Raw genomic sequence first — 18,598 nt, 5'->3', positions numbered from 1 at the left:
TCTTTATTTTCTACATTTAAATAATTTTTTTCCAACAGCGCATACATAATGGTTACAGTCAAATTTGGACTATTTAAAAACATTATTGACTCAAAATTGTTGTTCTAATTAGACAGATGCCTTTGTAAATCTATTTAGTAGTTAAATGCATACATATGTACATATGCAGTGTATTGTATATCGCCAAAAGGCTTAAAGATATTTTTATATTCCATATATTCATATGCAAATTTGGCTTCATTGAGCTGGAAAAGAGCCGTGGTCTTGGAACGCGGGCTTGTGCGTTGTTGTGATATGTCGCGCTTGTTCACAAAGACTCTTAACCAAACACATTTAAATGGACTACGTTTCAGGGCTGTAACCAGTCAGGGATCCAGCACGCCGTCAGGCACCACCAAGCTTTCCATCCAGAGTCTCACTGCATCACCATCAGCTTGAGCACGTGGAAGGCCTGGTGAGAAACCTCTGCATTTATTGTGAACCGCAATGAAAAGCCCAGATTGCACGCCACATATACCAATGTGTGTGTGTGTGTCAACTCTGCCGTGACACATGTCGAGATGTGTGGGCTGACATAGAAATCAATAGGCGTGGGCGTCTTGAGTGACGCGTGTCATAAGCTGTAGGTGTGTGTTGGTGTGTGTTGTCTAAAACTCCGCCTGATCTTGGCTGCCACAGTTTACACGGCAGTTTCAGTTTCTAGACCATTGTGTATTATTTTACACAATTTCATTATTCTATTTGATAGTGTGTATAAATGGTTCTCCACTTCAGACAAGTAATTCAGCTCTAAAAATATGTTTTATTTCTCGTTTCAGTTTTTGAATTCCGTGGTGACTTAAAGCTGTTGTGTGTCTGCCCACGGCCCTGTCTCTTTGTAACAGGTGTTTTGAATGCAATGAGGAGCTCTCCACACACTGCAACAAGAAGGCTTTGGCTCAGACCCTGGACTTTTTACAAAAGCACTCTGTCAAGGCAACATCAGGTAAGGTGTTTGGCAACATCTTGAAGGTCTATACACTACTGATGGGGAAAAAACACGTGCATCTTCACTGCCGTTTCAAGGAGGCTGAAGTCAGTTCATTTGGAGTTTTATAGAAACATTCCTTTTAATTTAGCAGCATCGTCATTCATAGCGGAAAATGATTGACTTTTAACACAGACACAAGTGAACCTCAAACAGGGTTTCACGTGCCTAATGTCTTAGTGTCGGCAGCAAACAAATGCACCGGATGCACCCGGCACAATAACACCACGGCTGTGTATCACACGACAAGAGCCGTGACTGTTGGAACAAAGTGGCCTGTAATACAGATGAAATGATTTACCTGGTCACACAGGTTCAAAATTGACTGCAGTACAGCTGCTCCCCCTGGTGGCGGTGGTCGTCTGAATCTTTGTGTTTCACCTGTGGTCGGTGCAGAGACGGCCTGGGTGCCTTATGAGGCAACACTGCAGTGAGACCCCTCTGTGTCAGGTGCATTATTTCTTAGGAATGCAGCTACTTCACCTGTGATTTACTTAGCTGCTTAGCCTTTTTTTTCATGCCTTCTAATTAGAATGTATCCTTGACATTGAAATATATATATTTCATAATGCATATTGCTTGATTTAGAGGATTTTCCCAGTCTTTCCCTGACTGCCACATGAGCCCTCCTTGCCCAGTCAGTCAACCATATAGATATTACCCCCCCCCCCCCCCCCCCCCTCAAACACCTTCTGTTCCTGCCTCCCTGTACCTCTCCTACTTAGTGCTGGCATGCAGAGAGGCCTCTCAGGGTGGTGGGCATTGTCACCACTTTCGGTCTCACTGACCGCCTCAGCTTAGCCCAGTGGCCAGAGTGCCAGCAAAACCGGGCCCAATCAGGCTGGTCCCCCCCCCACCCATCCATCAGTCCCTCAGCCACAGCTTCAGAATTGCGGGATTGGTGTGCGGGATTGGTGTGTGGCCCCCCCCCCCCCCCCTACAACATCGCATGACTGCACACATTAGCGGAATTAGGCGCTCGAGCGATGCTTCCCGGCTGGGTTCCCTGAAGAACAAGAGCAGCTGCGCGGGGGTTCAGCCACTGCCCCGTCGTTCTTTGTCTCTCCATCGCTATCCGTTTCGCGTCCCGCGCTCCCTCCGCCGAGCCGCTGTGTGTCTCACCACCTCTGGGCCTGTGTGCTGCACTAGTGGGAGCACAGGGTCCTCAACAAGTCGCAGCGACTGGATCCGAAACAGCTGGAGCGCACTAACTCTCGGCGGCTACACAACGAGGAACGTTGGAAAATTCACAAACGCTATTTTCCTCTCTTTCTCTGCGTCATATGTTTTGTATTGCCGCTACAAATGGTTTTGTGTCTCAGTTAGAATTGCCATTAGTGGAACTCTTGTGTATTCTTTTGCAAAAGAGAGCAACAAGCTCTCGCAGGAACAGAACCTGGATAACTTTAATTTGCAGAGTACATTACATACCTGAGGCAGATTAGATTTTTGAGTGAGGGCCCGTGTAGTTTTAGGAACAGACAGGACCTCACACAGTACAAGGAATGAACAGAAGTATTTATACATTAGAGAAACTGTACAGTTGGTTCACAAATGTACACATTTCTAGTTTCCAATTTCCACCTCCATGACCACTGCTCTTTACAAGCATATTCCGTTGAGTCACTCTTCATTTAAATTCCCGCGTTGTTCTTTCAGCGATGCTGTTTCTCCATCACAATAACGTAGTTTCCGAACAACCCCTTGCGTAGCGCACCAGTTCTTTGAACCAGATGAACAGAGAAGACTGCGGATGAGCAATTTGTGTGTGTCTTATATTGACATGGTGCAAACCAGGGGTCCACGTGGGCGGGAAAGGCTCCTCTGAGCTGGACAGTTGCTGCCTCCAGCTTTCCCCTTTTTACCTCTTTAAATTACCTGTCACCTTTTTTCGCCACCCGATTGTTTCACACCGGTCGGCCAAATGGATATAGAAGCAGGCAGCCATTGTTGCAGCAAAATAGGCGCTTGTTGTCTGTTGAGGAGCTTGTGAAATTGCATTTTCAGTATGAAGGCCATGTTTTCAGAGGAAACCGCTGTTGTACGGCTTTTGCTATAGACCCCAAGCACAAAAGAATCCCAGCAAGGATTTATTTTTTTCAGAATCTATAATAATTTTTGTACAGCAACAGCGCAGTTGTAGAAAGAAAGTCGATTAACTGTGCTCTCTCACCATCAAGGCTTTCAGCTCAAGTACCAGAGTCCCAGTAAAAAGCAAATTGACCTCAGGGAGCTAGACTCCAGCTTGTAACAGCTGGGGAGTCTTTGTGGAGCAAATTAAAACGTTGGTTCTGAATAGGCACCGGAGCTCGTCTCTCATTGGAATCTGTCAAATCTGTCTTGTTTTATGGCAGCAATTGTTATCAATCGCTATATTACTGGCATATATTACCATACTGTGTTTTTTTTCATTTTTTTATAGCAATACGTCAACTTAGCTAAAATCTTGTAAAAAATGATTTATCTTGATGCTAAACTCCGGGTCTATTTGAATTCATTCATTCAGATGTAGTCTATAGAAACGTGACATTGTGTTTGGACAATATTTTGAAGCCAAGGCTATATCTATATCTATATCTATATATATGTCTATATCTATCTATATTTAACAAAGGGTCTGGCCCATCTTTCAAACACATTTGAAAGATGGGTTATACATGTGTTCTCAATGTATTATACAAATATATATATATATATATATATATATATATATATACGTGTGTGTGTGTGTGTGTGTGTGTGTGTGTGTGTGTGTGTGTATATATATATATATATTGAAAACAATAAAAAAAAACAGAATACCAAGATTTCAATATATTTATTCCTTATTCCACCTGTGGCCTCTATATTTATCTGTGTTTGACTCTACTCTGTCGTAACAGTTGTGAAGGTCATACTTATTTTAGACGTGTTTGTCTCAGCAGTACGACTGTTTTATTTTTTGTGTGGAGTGCTGTCATGGTGTGAAGGTTATCATATGCTCATATGAGGGATATTTACCTTCATATGGCTGCATTGCCAGATATTCAGATTACTCCTGCGCTCACTTCCCCGAGATCGATGTCTCCATTGACTCGTCCTCGTCTGAGAGACGTTGAGTGAAGTCGATGATCTAGTGTTGCTGCACCTTTACTCACCTGGTTTTCTTGCCTCTGGCTGTTGATCTTTGGAAACCGTATAGTCTTTTTGGCTTACTGTCAGTTTAGCTCAGCCGAGTCAGTAGCCAGCAAGATGCTTGTCCCCTGGTGGTGCTTTCATGGAGGTAATCAAGGGTGATCCTGTCTTTATTCCCACCACCGCACATGAAAGTAGGCCAGATAGTGGGTAGCAAAAGCTGTGTGTGTGTGTGTGTGTGTGTGTGTGTGTGTGTGTGTGTGTGTGTGTGTGTGTGTCTGTAAGTAACATGGCACTGGGTTCTTTTTGGCCTCAGATGGCAAAGAAACAGGCTTTTCGTGCCCTGCAGTCACAACAAATTAGTGAATTAATAAGACATTTGGTGTTGCCTGGCCTTCCTCTTGACTGCCTGCTCTGCATGAAGGGAGCTGGCCTTGAACCTCCACACTGCTGCAGAGTGTGTGTGTGTGTGTGTGTGTGTGTGTGTGTGTGTGTGAGAACATGGAGGAGGCATGAAGCCCACTGGCCATGGGATTTGACGGCCTCTCAGCCCAACTGTGAATCAGATCAGACTATGAAAAAGCCTCTCAAAATGGAAAATACTTTTTTTTTTTTACAGGCTTTTATTTTTTGCTTTATTATAACAACAAAGTGTCTGTGAGATTTTGAAAAAGGAAAAAAAAAAAAAGGGGCATCGACTTAAGTCCTGTGCACGTGTAAATTTGAGAGAGCAGCAAATGTTGGTGTAAAAGAAACTTGAAAAGAATATGCTTAGTTTATGGCATCTTTTCATGAGCTTGATTTGTCTTACACAGGGCCTGGTGTTGGCCTTGTTTCAGCTCGACAACAATGCGAGCACATGCGCGGCACAACATTGTGCTTTTCGAAAGAGTTTCAGTGACGCTTTTGTGTCTCGTCTCTTTTCTTTTTTTTTTTCTTTTTGCGAGGACTCCGCTGCTGTTTTCGGTAAAAGTAAACGAGGGCCTTTTGTGGGTCCCTTGTGTGAAAAAGAGCAGGGAGTGCGGGAGGTGTTGGTGTACATGCGTGCATGTGGACGATCCCGAGCACCGCGACGCTTTCCGCTGCCCTGGGGAAAGGGCTCCACAGTGGCGCTGCTGCCCACACTCGGTGGCTGAGCAAGGAGGGCCAGGTGGTGGTGCCGAATGCGGCACAGTCAAGCGTGGACGCAGCGCATGCTGTGACATTCGCCTTCGCCGACTGCTGCAGGGAGAGGAAAAATCTGCTTTTCCATATGCTTGTGCTCGTTGCAACCGTTCCCTCCACCCACTGCCCCCCCTCCCATCCCACTGATTCTGCCCCCCCCCCCCCTTCTCCCCAGTCTCAACCAGATGGCTCCCTGAACATTGTTTACCTTGGGTGACGGTCCCAGATGCAGAGTGTGTCCATCGGCATCCCCATTCCGCCCAGTTAGTTTCCTCATTCCTCTGCTCCCTCTTCAGCTGAAGTCCCAGTCACGGCCCTTACACTCAAGTTGCATTAAGTCTGTTGATTTTTTTCTTCTTCTTCTTTTTTTTTTTTTTTTTTTTGCGGATCGTCTCAAAAACACCACAAGTAGTCGCACACATGTACACACATCTCTCTCTCTCTCTCTCTCTCTTTCTCAATTACTTTCTCTTTTGCTCAGTCGTTCACACTTGCGTGAGCACATCTCTTCACACCTTCTCGGTCTCACACCAAATACAGAGAAGCACAGTTTGTTTCCCTGATCAGGGCTGCCGTCTTTCCCCACCTCCACTTGTTTGCCATGCATTGTGTGTGCCGACATATGGGAGCTCCCTTATGGCCGCCTATTGACGTTTGGAAATAGGCCTCCAGATGTTGCCGGCGCAGAGGGCCAGATGCTTTTAGCACCACTGGGTGGAGCGCCACAGAAGCGCGTCGTCCCGACAAGCTGAACCTCGCCCCCTTCTTAGACACAAACGCTCTCCTCATTTATCATCGGTGTTGCGTGTTTTTCACATAAAGCAATGTCAATTTCAAACACCACAGTTGGTGCAGCCAAGAGAAACACAACAATGCAGCAGACCTGAAAGAGACTGTATATGCGTGCTTATGTGTTCAAGTAAGTGCGGCTCTTCTCAAATCTGTTTCAACAGCGAAGATGCCCCCCTTCCTTTAAGTGGGATGTGATTGTGTATAAAATGCAAATTGCCACGAGTGAAAAGCCCACGGTTCACATTCCGCTGATGTCGTTGGCCTTGAAGAGGAGAAGCCCGCGGGGCCAGCGGCCAGCGGCGGAGTTACTACGGCTGCCGGTTGAATAGCTTCTTCAGTGCACGTGTTGCACAAGGAGCGGTGCTGTGAATTGAATGTGTTCAAGGGCAAAGCCATTGTGTGTTGAGGGAAAAGAGCGGAGAGAGTAAAGGTGCAGGTGATTCGGGTGATCGTGATGGTTTACGGTTCAATTGAATTTCCTAAGATTGGATATTAGCGGGTTCAGGCCAGCGACCTCGCCGCCGGCCTGCTCTCTTGACTGGCTCGTACGGGTGAAGTGCTCATGGACCGAACTCTTTTTGTGTTTCCCAGCATTTAGTTGATTTCTCTACAGCCTGTAGACCCTGAGGCGCTGCCGTCGGTCCCTGTAACAAAATTGCCATTTTGCACCGACACGTCCTGTTATCCGCTTACAACACAAGGAGCTTGTCGTATCTATTTACTACAAAAGCCTTTGAATTCTGTAAGCAAATGACAGCACTTTGTAATTCTACAGCAATCATTTTCTAATCAACATGGACAATATTCTTCCTCCCTTTTGGTAATATGTTGTGCGTTGCAATCTCCTCCTGTGGGTGTCTTCAAAGATGCTCGTGTGAGATTGTCAATGGAAGCCGGTGACACGGAGCTACGAACTGACGGCCGACGCGTCGCCGAGCGACTGGCGTGAACCGGTCTCCACTTTGGTCAGCGCTCCAATGACACAGTGAAGCATCAGTCAACCATATGGTTTTGTTTCATCCTGTTCCGTTCCATCTAAAAAAAAGAAAATAAAAAAAAAAAGGCCACCAGTCAGTTCCCAGGGCTATTTAAGGGCATGTTTGTCAACTTAGCATATAGAACCTTCTTTAAATCTGAAGAAGCTTTTAAATCTTTGCGAGTTGATTTCCATCTTCGCCCTTTCTAAAGGTAGAAAATCAATCTAAATCAAAATTTCTATTTAATGTGCTAAAACATGAACATTTATTTCAACCATTATATATATATATATATATATATATATATATATATATATATATATATATATATATATATAACAAGAAACCTTTTACTGTGAACAATATTGCTTAAAGTAATAATAAGAATACTTCCACAATGTTTCATTCCTAATCAAATTCATTCTAACCTACCAGGTTAATATCAATCAAGTGTTTTCTGCAGCCATCCTGACGACGTCCCTGTAGATACCAGGAGGTTCCTGTGTGTTGTGCCTTAGAGAGCAGAGGGACCGTGTAGCGCTCTACTGTGAAGCCCATGATATCCTGCACGAGGCTAAACGGCCGGGATCTTCTGAATCCGTCAAACTTCTCCAACACCGCATTGAGCGAACACCTCTCTGCCTCAATTAGCACCTTCTAACTTATCTCGCATTCATCGCTTCACTCGTCCCCCCCACCCCGGTAACCGTAAATCCATCAGCACCACCTCCGCTTCTTCATTCTCTCTGAGCGAAGTGTCACCGTGTTATAGCGTGTTCTTCACACACGGACATCTCCTCCCAACTGCAGCGACCAATTTTACAGAGAAAGAGGTGAGAAGTCTCGTAATTATCAAAAGTGCAATAGTCTGTAAATGAACGTTACATTTGGGAACCCTTTAATAAATGATCCGTATTTTGTCAAACCTGCGTGAGAGACTTTTACGGCTGAAATTGGTAGTACTGTTTCAGCAGTATTTGGTTCTACATTGTATATTATGGGTGGTTGTTTTTTCTAACTATGTGAATGTGTAGGCTCACAGTGTGATTATTAGAACAAGACTCTCTATCAGCACGTTCTTCATATTAAATGGCTCAGTTGCAAAAAAAATTTCATTTATTGCACATCTACTGCTCAGAGCTTTTTTTAAACTTTTTATCTCTACTGACTATTACACTTGGGGTAACAAGGCAAAGTTTAGGAAAATGTGAAATATCCATTATCTGTTGAATAGTGAGAGAGAATTGGCAGCAAAGGGTTGTTTGACCCAAAACAGCGGCTTCAACCTAGTTTTAAAGTTGCTGAGAGATGATGCTTTTGGCCCGTTACACATCATTCACCTCAACTCAGCAAATCCTTAACTACTAGCACGTGTCAGTAACACAGTCGTTGCTATTGAGTCATCGTGGCGTGTTTTTTTTTTTTTTTTTTTTGTCAGCTGCTGGCACGCCTTCAGCTCGCACAGCTACACTACCGACCGTGTCACTGTCAGATTCTAACCATCTGTGTCTGAGTTTCTGTTTTAAGGTTAGTTTTCATTGGTGATCGGCAGTAACAGCTGGCTCTGGAGAGCCATCTCTCTCTCTCTCTCTCTCTCTCTCTCTCTCTCTCTCTCTCTCTCTCTCTCTCTCACCCCCTGCCCCCACCCCTTCCTCACTAACCAGCGGAAACTTCTACAGCTGTCATCTGCTTTCCCAAATGACCCAGCTTTCCTTCCAGCTGCCATCCCAGCGCCCTGCTCCCAGCCCCAGTCTCGCTTCAAGGCTAAGCCCGATTTTTCATTCTGTATCCCGCCGCAATCGCAATTGAAGGGAGGCCGACGTCTACCCTCAATCTCAAACAAATTGCCAACTCAGCCACCATCTCAGATCAATCTTTAAACTTGGCCGCCAGGTCTTATTATCCAAAAATAATCTCCAAATAAAAGCCAGATCGGGGTTTAGAAACCGAATCTTTAGTGTATTTCAAAGACAGCCCACACAGCGTAGCTCCATTATGTGTTCGTAATTTCCAGGCTTGTAGACGTTGGTTTTTAAAGTTTCTACTACTGTGCATCACTCACTTGGTTTGTTTTTCTCGGTTCCAGGAGCGTCACCCAAGATCATCAAGCTGCAAGAGGAACCGTCGGAACATACCGACTCGCCGAAAGGCAAGAGTCCAGCCGCCAACAGCACCTTGGTCCCCGTCAAAGGCATAAATAACCTCGGTAACACCTGCTTCTTCAACGCTGTCATGCAGGTTGGTATAGCGACGAGTATCAGGGAAGAAACCTACGTGAAATATGGTGCCGTTGTATTACGCGATTTAGACGGAATAAATACCGTAGGAAGTAACAGAAGTAGGTGTGATTTAAAGGTTTCCTGAAACCTGAAGCATGATCACATTATTTGAAGGTGGATTTCTCACGGCACATAAAACCTGCTGTAGTCATTGCTCTATCTCAAGAGACCCTGATAGCCTAATGAGTCGCATGAGTCATTCAACACGACAGTATGGACGTGCATATATAAAATATACCTTTCAGTGTTTCCGGCAGGATTTTATGAGACTAGTGGGTGGATATCGGACCCTCTAGGGGTTGTGCTGAAATGTAACTTTAAGGCTACTCAAGTACTTAAGTACAATTTGAGGTACTTGTACTTTACGTGAGTATTTCCATTTTATGGAACTTTATATTTATATGTTTGTATATTTTGATTGCAGGACTTTTACTTGTAACAGAGTATTTTCACACTGTGCTCTAGTAAATAATGGAATCATTGGTTGTATGAATGTGAATGGCGATGACGAGGTTAAAAAAAGCCACCCTCACAAAGCGTGGTAAATGAGACGGGCTGCGTGTTTCCAGAGGGGGGGGGGGGGGTCTGGTGGGTTTGCCGACATCGCCGCAGATCGCGTACCGAGGAGAGTGCGGCCTGGTTAGCCGTCGTGCGAGGGAACAGGGCGTTCTGTCGCTCGCCGCAGGAAGGGAGGGCGCAGCCAGCAAGTTCACGGCCCAGGGACCGCCAGACAGCTTTCCGAGCGGAACTAGAGCCGGTCGCTGTGCGCCGCTGCCGAGGAAATGCTCCCGGAGAGAGCCAGCCAGCCCACCCTTTTTGAGAAAATACATTTTGGTTCATTATGAAACTGTGGCGGGGCAAAATAAACTTTGGCGGGCCGCCACAGTCTAGGTAATTATTGGGAAACACTGGCTTTTACAATGTGGAAACACTCCTCAAGTGCCGCTTCGGAAGAGCCTGGCCTGTAGTAAACCAGATGTCAGTCTTACAATGACTGCGCGTGTAAACGGCCTTGGCCTCGAGGTAATTTTTGAAGCATATTCAATGCAGCAGTAAATGTAGTGGCGGCTCGGAGCCGTTCACCTTCCCATACATGAGTGGTACTCAGTTGGTGCAGAGCATGTTCGCCATACAACACAGCCGTAGAGGAGCCCCATTCTTTCTCTGGTCGTGTCATGGTGACTGCAAACCATCGTGCCTCTTCAACAATGAAGCTGTTTTTTTGTTTTTTTTTCGCCATTTTGTTAATCACCCTCAGGGCCCTCCTCGTTCATTGAAATTTCAGTGAGCGCGCTTCCCTCCCTCTCCCTGTCTGTTTGTGTTGTCTCCTTGAAAATTGCAATCTTTTTTGGTGAAAACACGTAATTGTCAGGGGATGAGCTGTGTGTGCGTTCACAATGCCAGCTTCATTGTGCGTTTTCCATAGCAACTGTCTTCATCGCCAGGATGTGACAAAGCAAACATCTCTTGAAAGGGAAGGAAGGGATGTGTCTCTAACAAGAGGGGACAATGATGGCTTCAGGCTACTCTCCCCACCAAGGATCTTCTCTACATTTCAAACTCGCAGATAATGGGTGGATTTGAAACCCACTTTTAGAATAATGAACCCACCACAAGTTTTCTAAATCCTACTACAATGGCGATAGCATTTCTCAAGGGTATTTTAATTGACCACATTAGATTGCCACAAGCAAACTGTGAATACAGTTTATCATCTTTGAAGAACTACAACTTATTTTCTCCTGCGCAAAATTGTCGCCGTGTCTTTTCCTTTGTTGAAGAGTAAACTCAGTGCTTATGACCAATTTCATGATCCAATGATTGTATAAATAGTATTCCTGCTGCTTAACGTTGTTGATCTTACAAACGATACCTAATTCAAAATGTTAATGAAATGTTTGCATAGCGGTCTGAAAATAGTTCTGTTCTCCCCACAGAACCTGTCTCAGACGCACATGCTCATAGACCTCATCCAGGAAGTGAAGGACAAAGGCTACAAACTGAGGATCGGCCCCACGGTCGACACCAACGCGGTACAGTTTGACGTCCACCTCTTCTACTTTGTTAACACCATAGCCTTTGAAATGATCATCCCAATGACCTATGGTTCCCTGCTGTATCATTTACATGCGTTAGATCAGTGACCGTTAACCAGAACTGAATTTAGATTAGATTTAAATCAGTTAATTGAAAATGTTCATTGTTTGGTATTTTTGGCTTCCAGTCAACTTTCAGTCTTAATTTTTAAAGGAACGCTTCACCCACCAAATGACCATTTGTATATCAGTTACTCACCCCAGCCTCCACAGGTGAATAGAGAATCAAAAAAACATAAAGTCTGGATGAATTTGAAATACAGTAAAGAACAAATGAAACAGTGAAACTACATCAAAAAGTGAGAAAAAGCAGCGTTCGGAGGAAGTTATGAATAACTTATAGAAATATTGCATGCAGTAGTCTACCTTATCTTCCCCTCTGTCTGTCTCTGTCTCTCTTAAACACTGAAGAATTCAAGGCATCATGGGATGAGTATTTGATATACAAATGGTATCCTGCTTTGATAAAGTCTTTTGAAATTTGTAAATAAATGTTTCTGTCTCTTCATATTACAGAGTCCGTTGACAGTAACGCTGCCCAGTCCAGAGCCGCTGACTGCGGCCATGTTTCTCTTCCTCCAGAACATGAAGGAACCAGGGAAAGGCCCGATCAATCCCAAGATCCTCTTCAACCAGCTCTGCCAGAAGTAAGGCGCCGCTCTTCTTATCAATCGCCATCAAATCCCCCACGATGACTCTGTATGCTCAGATTTGATCTTAGGGTGCGTGAAGTTGCCAGATTGTGCCGTAGTTAGTTCGTATTGCAGTTCTCCGTCATCCCAGCAGCAGTTTACAACACGGGAGGCCACAGCTTTCACCTGCTTTCATCCCCTCACTGCAGTATAGTGACCACTTTAACCAGCCAGACCCAGGTAGCACCTGGTCCCAGCTGAATGCCTTTCCCGCACTCTTTCAACACACACAAAACCACACATTACGGGCTCTGTACCCTATTAGAGGTGCAGCGGCAGCAACCCATTTGCAGCTCTATCTGCTATCTTGCCACACTGCTGTGCCACCTGTGTCACATTTGATCCGGAGCAAGGTCCAACAGGCCGTGTGACGGGCAGGAACAGCCCGACGTTTTGTGAACCGAATGAACAGCTCTTTCATGAGCAGTGTGAATGTTTGGTCGGCTGGGTTCTTGTTTGAGCATGGTACACTGCTGGTTGGATCCACCCTGTGTGTGTGTGTGTGTGTGTGTGTGTGTGTGTGTGTGTGTGTGTGTGTGTGTGTGTGTGTGTGTGTGAATATGTGAATATGTGAATATGTGTGTGTGTGTATGTGAATATGTGTGTGTGTATTTGAGTAGTAATGCAGGTGGGTGACCAGAGCATTTGACATTGGATGACTGGGTGCGTCTCTGATGCGGTTTGACAGTTATTCTGGTACCTAGCTTTCATCAGAAAGGCCTGTGTGTGTGTGTGTGTGTGTGTGTGTGTGTGTGTGTGTGTGTGTGTGTGTGTGTGTGTGTGTGTGTGTGTGTGTGTGTGTGTGTGCGTGCGTGTGTGTGGGCAGCCACCTCACCTGGTACCACCTCAGCCTGCAACACACATGCAGGCAATTGTGCATTCAGACAGCAAGCACTGCACACACCTTTATGCATTCATGCGCGTCTAATTCAAGCTAGGGCTAATCTATTCCACTGACATGCATTGGAATAGAGATTGAATATGCCTTTAAGCCTCAGCAGCACCCATTACACCACAAGCTAACGTGTGTTAAGGCCAGTATGTGAACGCTTTGTACGTATTTGTGTATGTCCTTTGCGTTTGTCGAGAACCGTTCATCCGATCTACTTGACACACGGCGGGTGTATTGCTGGAGACCCCAATATATGTTGAATATGGTCCAATTTGTTCATTATTAATACTCGTACTTTAACATTTCGAACTCTTCACCTGTGGCCTGTTCCAAACGGCACCATTACAGTAAAGAATAATATCCACTCGCATTGTTTCTTAGCAACAAAAGTGTAGCGAACAACAACAAGTATCGTGAAGTTGGAGATTTCAAAGCAAAATTCTGTCACTTTCTTATTTAAAACATAGTTGCATAGGTATAAAGCTCGATCGATTAGTCGATTGACACCAAAAAAAAATCTAACAGTGAAGAACCCAAAAAAATCACTGTTGAGCACTTGAACTCATTTCATTCACTTTAACCTTCACAGCGTCAACGTATATAGGGGAATGATACAATTCTCTGAACATCTCTTACCAAGAACTCAAAAGTATTGGGTTCATTCTCAGTGACCTTGTTTTATTTCTTGAAAAGAGTCTCTGATTTCCAAGTAATGGCGCAGAGTGAACTGAGCGCAAAGAGCGAAGAGATACCAGCAGGTAACATTTCAACAGTTGCTGCGCACCAAAACGTGTGCGTCAGATGAAAAGCTTGGACTGTTGAAAGTACCAAGAAATCCAGATTGAAGCTTAAAGACGTCCCCATGGGCTCTGGTAACTTGTGAGGAAGTTTCACAATTTTATAGACATTTATTAATCGGTTAAATAAAATAAAAGAGATCAGATTAATCGATAATAAAAAGAATCACTAGTTGCTGCACCATGTAGTACGATATGATATTCTACCTTGTTTCACTCTATTGGCAATGTAAGGGAGCAGCCAACCCCATAATGTAAACGTAATAGGATTTGGTACTAGCAGCTATGCTGTTGTTCTGAACTGTGAGCTGTGTGCTGAACAACCTGGATTTTAGCAATAAATAATATTTGGGGGGGGGGGGGGGGGTGTTATCATCCCAAACATTTTTAATTTTTTTTTACCTCTTTTCACCACAGCTGAGTGGGTAGGATTAAAGAATTTACATCTCTGAAAAAACTGAAAGCTGACACAAGCTTTTAGATCTTAACCCTCATGAAGAAAGAGTTTGAAATCACACACAAAAATCATCTAACAACATTTTCAGTTGGAGTTATTCTTAGTAGTTTTAAGTAATTCATTGGGATTAAAGGAGCTGGTCTTTTTTTATTAAATCAACTTTCCTTAATTAATAATTATAAATCGTCAGTGTTTGCCTCCCTTTGTGTGCGGCAAGCGGGAGAGCAAACCATTTTTTGACCGCCGGGAAACTGTTGTTTTTGAAACGCCAACAAATAAGGATTGACGCAGAATATTTTGTTTGATAAAAACATGTTGAGAATTTTGGTTACCCGTATCTTTTTTTTCAACACATTTTTTCTTTTGGACATTAGGAGGCTCTGGAGTTATTGGACATGTTTGGAACACACGAGTTGGAAACGATCCTTCGCAGCCACCACTGGAATCTAATTCTACACATAGTATAAAACTATTCACTCACCGCAGTCAGTGAAACACCAGAGCAGAGGATATTTATGATCGCGTGTAATTTTAGCAGCATGAATATCGGGGATACAGTGATTAGCGTGGCCTAATCTTTATCTGCAACTGTGCAGAAATACCGGTTTCAACAGAATGCATAGACATACAAAAATCTTGATTTATAATTTGAATGTCAACATTATGAATGGAGTTTGAAGAAATATTCGGTACAGCCCTTGTTGTTTTAACAATTTTAGGGAAATTGTTGTTTATCAAGTAATGGTCAACATGATTTTGGCTGCTTATTGTGATTTCTATGGAAGAACTGGAGATTTGCTTTCAAGGCCTTATTCACTTAAATGCTGTTCCCTTCAACATCCACATTGTGCACCTGATTGCAGTAGCATTGTGAACTAGCCTGGACACTCGCATGCTTCTCTAGTAAACTCCTCCACACGGCAACTCATCTACAGTCAGTCGGGTCTCTAGCTTTGAGCTGAAAGGACGAGTTGAAGGACTGCTGCTGTTTACATGTTCCTCCATTTCAGTGACCTCTGTGCTCACTACACTCTGTGAATATAACATATATCATCCCCTTTTGTCATTCCAAGAGGTTCGGGTAGACCCAAAGCGCTTGTCCGTTTCTCTTTCACTGACTTTCCCAGTATGTTGGTGTTAATGGGAAGGTCAATAAGGTTATCTGGCTACGATAGGGGCCAGTTTGAGTGTTAATGTGCAGCACTGAAGCCCTATTGAGCACAATTTTTTATTTATTAGGGCTAAATCAGAATTTTTTTTTATTTGAACCAGATTTGGCTGTTCAACGCAACAATTTGGCTATTTACACCTTGTTTTTTAGTTTTTGTAAATATCTGGCAGCTCAAAAAATCTGAGATGATTTCGACCAAATTTGACGCAGTTAAATGTGGCCCGTCACAGTTTCATCTTGAATTTAATATTTTTTACCATTCACCATTCATATCCATGCAACCAATGTGTTTAAATTAAATTAAATTGTTTACTAGAGCACAACATTCTTCATAGCTCTAGCCTCTTAAAAAAGAAGCTGTTTTGAGTCATTGACTTTCTGGTCGTGTGTGTGTGTGTGTGTGTGTGTGTGTGTGTGTGTGTGTGTGTGTGTGTGTGCGCGTGTGCGTGTGTGCGTTTGACCTCAACCAGCTGAGTACCCCACAGCCTGCCTCTTCCCCCTGCCAGCAAAAGGGGTCTGGTCTGTGCTCGGACCAGTGCCAAGCTATGTGGGTTGGACGGTCAGCACCACACACTCTATCTGGTGCCAGAGAGGGTCCCAGCTTGTACCAAGGCCTTGTTTTATTACAAAGCTCGTCGGTGGTGTGAAGACAGGGGAAAATAACTTTTGATTCAAATATTTATCTACCTCCCCATGGACACCTGGAGTCTGAGGTCAGGGACAGTGGTTTTTCATACGGCCTGTCTACTGCTGCTATTTGTTAAGAATGGCAGGCCCTCTCTATGCATTTCTAATGCATACGATGAATAGAAAAGGCCACAGAGAGACATTCATCTACACCTGCTTCTTTCAAGGACTGATTACATTTTCAGGACGCCACTTTCTTCTATTGCAAAAAAAAATAAAAAAATGAAAGCTATGCTAGCTGTCTGCTCCATCCATGATGAGACTTCATGAGAAGCCTTACATCTCTGATAGACATAGCAGAGGACAACAATAGATTCCATCTAGTGCTCTGGCATGCAGGACACACACATCTACATTGATGTACACGCAGTGCAAACACAAAGAGGCAGGGCTGGCATACTGGTCTGCTCAGGAGGAAAACTTCTTTCAGGTTGAAGAAAAGAGGCAGATATTGATAAAAGTAATACAAATATTGGTGTGCGCACATATGCTGAGCCGAGAAACCACATTCCAGGGATTCTGACTTAACAATCTGGTGCCGGTATTTTAAAAGGATCTCACAGTTTGCTGTGTCGGCAGGCACATACTAACTTTAGCTAGCTAGCTAACGTTAGCTTAAGCATATATAAATCATATATTAAAATGCTACGTTGGTGTTTGTTTGAGTCAATGTATGACATAATTGCAATGAATTCCCTTTTTTAAAAGTTGAACTATAGACTGTGACGTTCATCAACAAAGCCAGCTAGCTTGCTAGCGGCTACTTTACATAGAAGTCAACTGCCCAGTTAGCTACTGTTAGCATAACCTAAGCAGTTAGCGATTGCTAAAAGTACTCAAGTAGTTGGCTGTTGACATGTTGGCTTGCCATCCGTATAGTCTTACAAATGCTAAATTTTATACAATTTGGGCGCCAAATCTACTTTGTGAAATGGTCCAACAATGGTTTTTGATCTGTTCAGACCAGGGGCTGGGAGTCGAGATTTGGAAATCCTTTAGCCGGTCATATTGGGATCACCATGATCAACCTGGATCCAACCTGCCGATGTTTTGAATTACTCGGACAGATAATTTTGATCCTTGACTAAGTAAAGAGAGATTCAATTATCCTGATCATTCGGATCTAAATGACAGGTTTTTCAATACTGGCCCCTGATGATAAGATTCCATTAACTTTGGTTTACCAGTGAATGTTAAAACCTGAAAATAAGGATTGTTGATGACTCCTCTATGTCCATAATAGGAATAATTAAACCTGTGCAAATACGCCGACCATGAAACGTCACCTAAGGCAGGTATGGATTTTGTTAGCGTCTCTCAATCTTGCAAAACCGTTCCTTGTAATTAGAGGGAGACACAGAGGCAAAGGTTGCATTAACTTATCCTGAATTCAAACACAGCAGCCACAGTCTTGCAAGGTATGTGTGTGGATTGATTGAACAAAAAGGAAACTAAAGAGACCAGAAGTCAATAGATGCTGTATGGTTTACTGATGAAGAAAAGAAAAAGAAAAAAAACACATTTATTAGAATGTATTTATACACAATTCACTCTGTAATTGGCCCACAAGCATTCAAATACACCAACATCTCATGATATAGCATAGATATGACTACATTTTTTGTCCTTTTCATCTGTCACCTAGCAACATATTCAGCCAGCGAATGTTGTCAACCTTCAAAGTGAAGTCTTCCAACTTAGTTTCCTGGGTGAGAGGTAGGAGTTTTATTGTTGGTCAGGATACAATCTGTCAAATCAATAGAATCAATTTAGAACGGACGGCACAAAGCCAAGTTCAGGTATGTGTATGGCTTTGTTTTGCACAGAGCTCTATGTTTTTCATGAACATATTGGAAGTCATTGAGTCATATAGATGCATTTTGTTTATGCCTATGTGTGAGCAAATGCTGGATGAATTTACGATGTGAGCAGTGTGCGGGTGCATTGTGTCGCTCATACAGTACGTGTGTGTGTGTGTGTGTGTGTGTGTGTGTGTTTGGGGGGCGGGGAGCTTGTGTGGTCTTGTGTCTGGTACTAACTCATCCGGCTATTAATTGTGTTAGCACCGCAGCTGTTTGCTTTGGCCAGATTGAGAGCAGCGCTACAGGGCCCTTCTGCTTCTCTCCACTGGGATGAGCTTCCAGACCTCCTCATTCCCACTGATCCCAACCAACCTTTTCATATTTTTTTTCCTCTCTACTTCCTCTGCCTCTCTGTCTCTCTTTTTCCGTCTCACTCTCTTCCTTCTCTCTTTTGCCATATATTCCTCTCTCTGTGTCTCTCTCTCTCGGGAGGTCGTCAGACTAGTCAGTGGAACGAGAGGCGAGCATTCCTTCACATGCTGTTCACTTTTAGGGATGGTGCATAAGTGACATATGTGCTTTGTACCATCCTCACCCCTCCACCCACCCTTTCCCATGTGTCTGCACAAAAAGGGCATAAGAGACAGATAT

General features: G+C 43.8%; 1 protein-coding gene across 3 annotated transcripts in view; it reads left to right on the top strand.

The window, feature by feature from the left end:
• The window catches only part of usp45 (ubiquitin specific peptidase 45), a 33,932-nt gene that overhangs the window by 2,348 nt on the left and 12,986 nt on the right, over positions 1 to 18,598 (top strand). For all 3 annotated transcript variants that reach the window (XM_068730014.1, XM_068730013.1, XM_068730012.1), the window contains exons 4-8: positions 354 to 454; positions 885 to 985; positions 9,161 to 9,312; positions 11,291 to 11,386; positions 11,966 to 12,096. In XM_068730014.1, the coding sequence (XP_068586115.1) occupies positions 354 to 454; positions 885 to 985; positions 9,161 to 9,312; positions 11,291 to 11,386; positions 11,966 to 12,096 (581 nt within the window). The remainder of the gene's footprint in view (positions 1 to 353; positions 455 to 884; positions 986 to 9,160; positions 9,313 to 11,290; positions 11,387 to 11,965; positions 12,097 to 18,598) is intronic.

This window comes from Cebidichthys violaceus, unplaced genomic scaffold (genome assembly GCF_023349555.1).
Source record: "Cebidichthys violaceus isolate CVI_PGR_0920_01 unplaced genomic scaffold, fCebVio1.0.p SCAF_49, whole genome shotgun sequence".
NCBI lineage: Eukaryota > Metazoa > Chordata > Actinopteri > Perciformes > Stichaeidae > Cebidichthys > Cebidichthys violaceus.
Note: the sequence above shows the minus strand (reverse complement) of the source record. Positions and strands in the feature narration are given on the sequence as shown.